Source organism: Otolemur garnettii, unplaced genomic scaffold (genome assembly GCF_000181295.1).
Source record: "Otolemur garnettii isolate 467f Iridium unplaced genomic scaffold, OtoGar3 scaffold00025, whole genome shotgun sequence".
In the NCBI taxonomy this organism is placed as follows: Eukaryota; Metazoa; Chordata; class Mammalia; order Primates; family Galagidae; genus Otolemur; species Otolemur garnettii.
The window spans coordinates 3,754,883-3,756,371 of NW_003852420.1; the positions used below are offsets into that span (position 1 = coordinate 3,754,883).

At 43.8% G+C, this 1,489-nt stretch overlaps 1 protein-coding gene across 2 annotated transcripts; it reads left to right on the forward strand.

The window, feature by feature from the left end:
* Nucleotides 1-386: 386 nt before the first annotated feature.
* Nucleotides 387-695, forward strand: LOC111724672 (60S acidic ribosomal protein P1-like). Of its 2 annotated transcripts, XM_023512236.1 has the most exons (2): nt 387-457; nt 533-695. In XM_023512236.1, the coding sequence occupies exons 1-2, from the start codon at nt 387-389 to the stop codon at nt 693-695; spliced, it is 234 nt and encodes a 77-aa protein (XP_023368004.1). The 2 variants fall into 2 exon arrangements, with proteins under 2 accessions (XP_023368004.1, XP_023368003.1); XM_023512235.1 differs by having other exon boundaries at nt 387-695.
* Nucleotides 696-1,489: the final 794 nt, after the last annotated feature.

The window sequence follows — 1,489 nt, forward strand, 5'->3', positions numbered from 1 at the left end:
TTCTAACATCTCCTTTGGAAGCTGAACCTCTACAGTGGTAGTATCATTGTTTTTATAATTTTTTTTCTTTTCTGTGCCATGTGAATGAGGAATTTGAGCATAAAATATGCTATTGAATGTTTACTAAGTCACCTATTTCTATGCAGGCTTCTAGGAGAAATTCAAAGTTGTGTGGGTGATCCTGTAAAGCAGAGGGGGCAAGCTTAAGAAAGAATTTGGGAGTTGAAGTCTGCTAGTGCTCCTTTGAAAAACTGGAGCCCTGTACAAGGTCAGACAATTAAGTTCACAAACTCATCCTAGAAAAAATGCTATCCTACATCATTGCTGAATATCACCACGACCACCTTTGAGATACTCCCAGCGCTATCTCAGTACTCACTCATGCCATGGCCTCCATCTCAGAGCTCACCTATGTTTACTCAGCCCTCATTTTGCATGATAATGAGGTGACCCTCACAGAGGATAAGATAAATGCCCTCATTAAAGCAACTGGTATAAATGTTGAACCTTTTTGGCCTGGCTTGTTTGCAAAGGCCCTGGCCAATGTCCACATTGGTAGCCTCATCTGCAATGTAGGGGCTGGTGGACCTGCTCCAGCAGCTGGTGCTGCACCAGCAGGAGGTCTTGCCCCCTCCACTGCTGCTACCCTGACTGAGGAGAAGAAAGTGGAAGCAAAGAAACAAAAATTTGAGTAATCTGATGATGACATGGGCTTTGATATTTTTGACTAAATCTTTTTTGTAATGTGTTCAATAAAAAGTTGAATTCAGCTGTCAAAAAAAAAAAAAAAAAAAAAAGAGACACTCCCCTTGGGAAACTATGCACTGATGCCTGAACCTAGTCTACTCTTCAAAGCAATTTTGAAACTTTTTCTGGAATGACCATCTGGAATGAGTGATGTTGTCATGTGAGGTTGAACAATTATGTTTGCAAACTCATCCTAGAAAAATTGCTTTGATGGGTAGACTAGGCTCTGGTGATGGTGTATAGCTTTCCAAAGATAGTACATCAAAGGTAACCTTAGTGATATTCAGCAATGAGGATGTAGCATTTTCTCTAGGATGAGTTTACAAACTTCACTATCTGACTATGTGAGGAGTCAGATGAGGAGAGGAAGGGGAGTTTGAGCCCTTTTTGAAGATGCTGGACTTTAAATACATCCAGCTGGTATGAGTTGAGAGCCTGTCTTATGCAGAGCTGCAAGAGGTCTGGACTTTGCCCTTGGAGCTCTCCTAACCTGGTGGAGGTGAAAAGACTCCTACAGGGGAATTTCAAACAAAAAGCAAGGTGCCTCCAGGGGCTGAGGCAGAGTGCTAAGGGGGAGGAGGCATGCTGATTTCCAGAAGGTGAGGTGAGCGGGGAGGCTGGACATGTAGGGGTCTGAAAGGACATTGCATGAAGAGAGGCAAGAGGAGCCTGATGCAGGTGGCAGGAGAGACCATGAGGTGGGGGGGGGTGGTTAAGAGATTTTCCTCTGCAGATGCTGAGT

What these genes read in the sequence shown, in the direction of transcription:
- LOC111724672 (XM_023512235.1), top strand. Translation starts at nt 387, where the DNA reads ATGGCCTCCATCTCAGAGCTCACCTATGTTTACTCAGCCCTCATTTTG.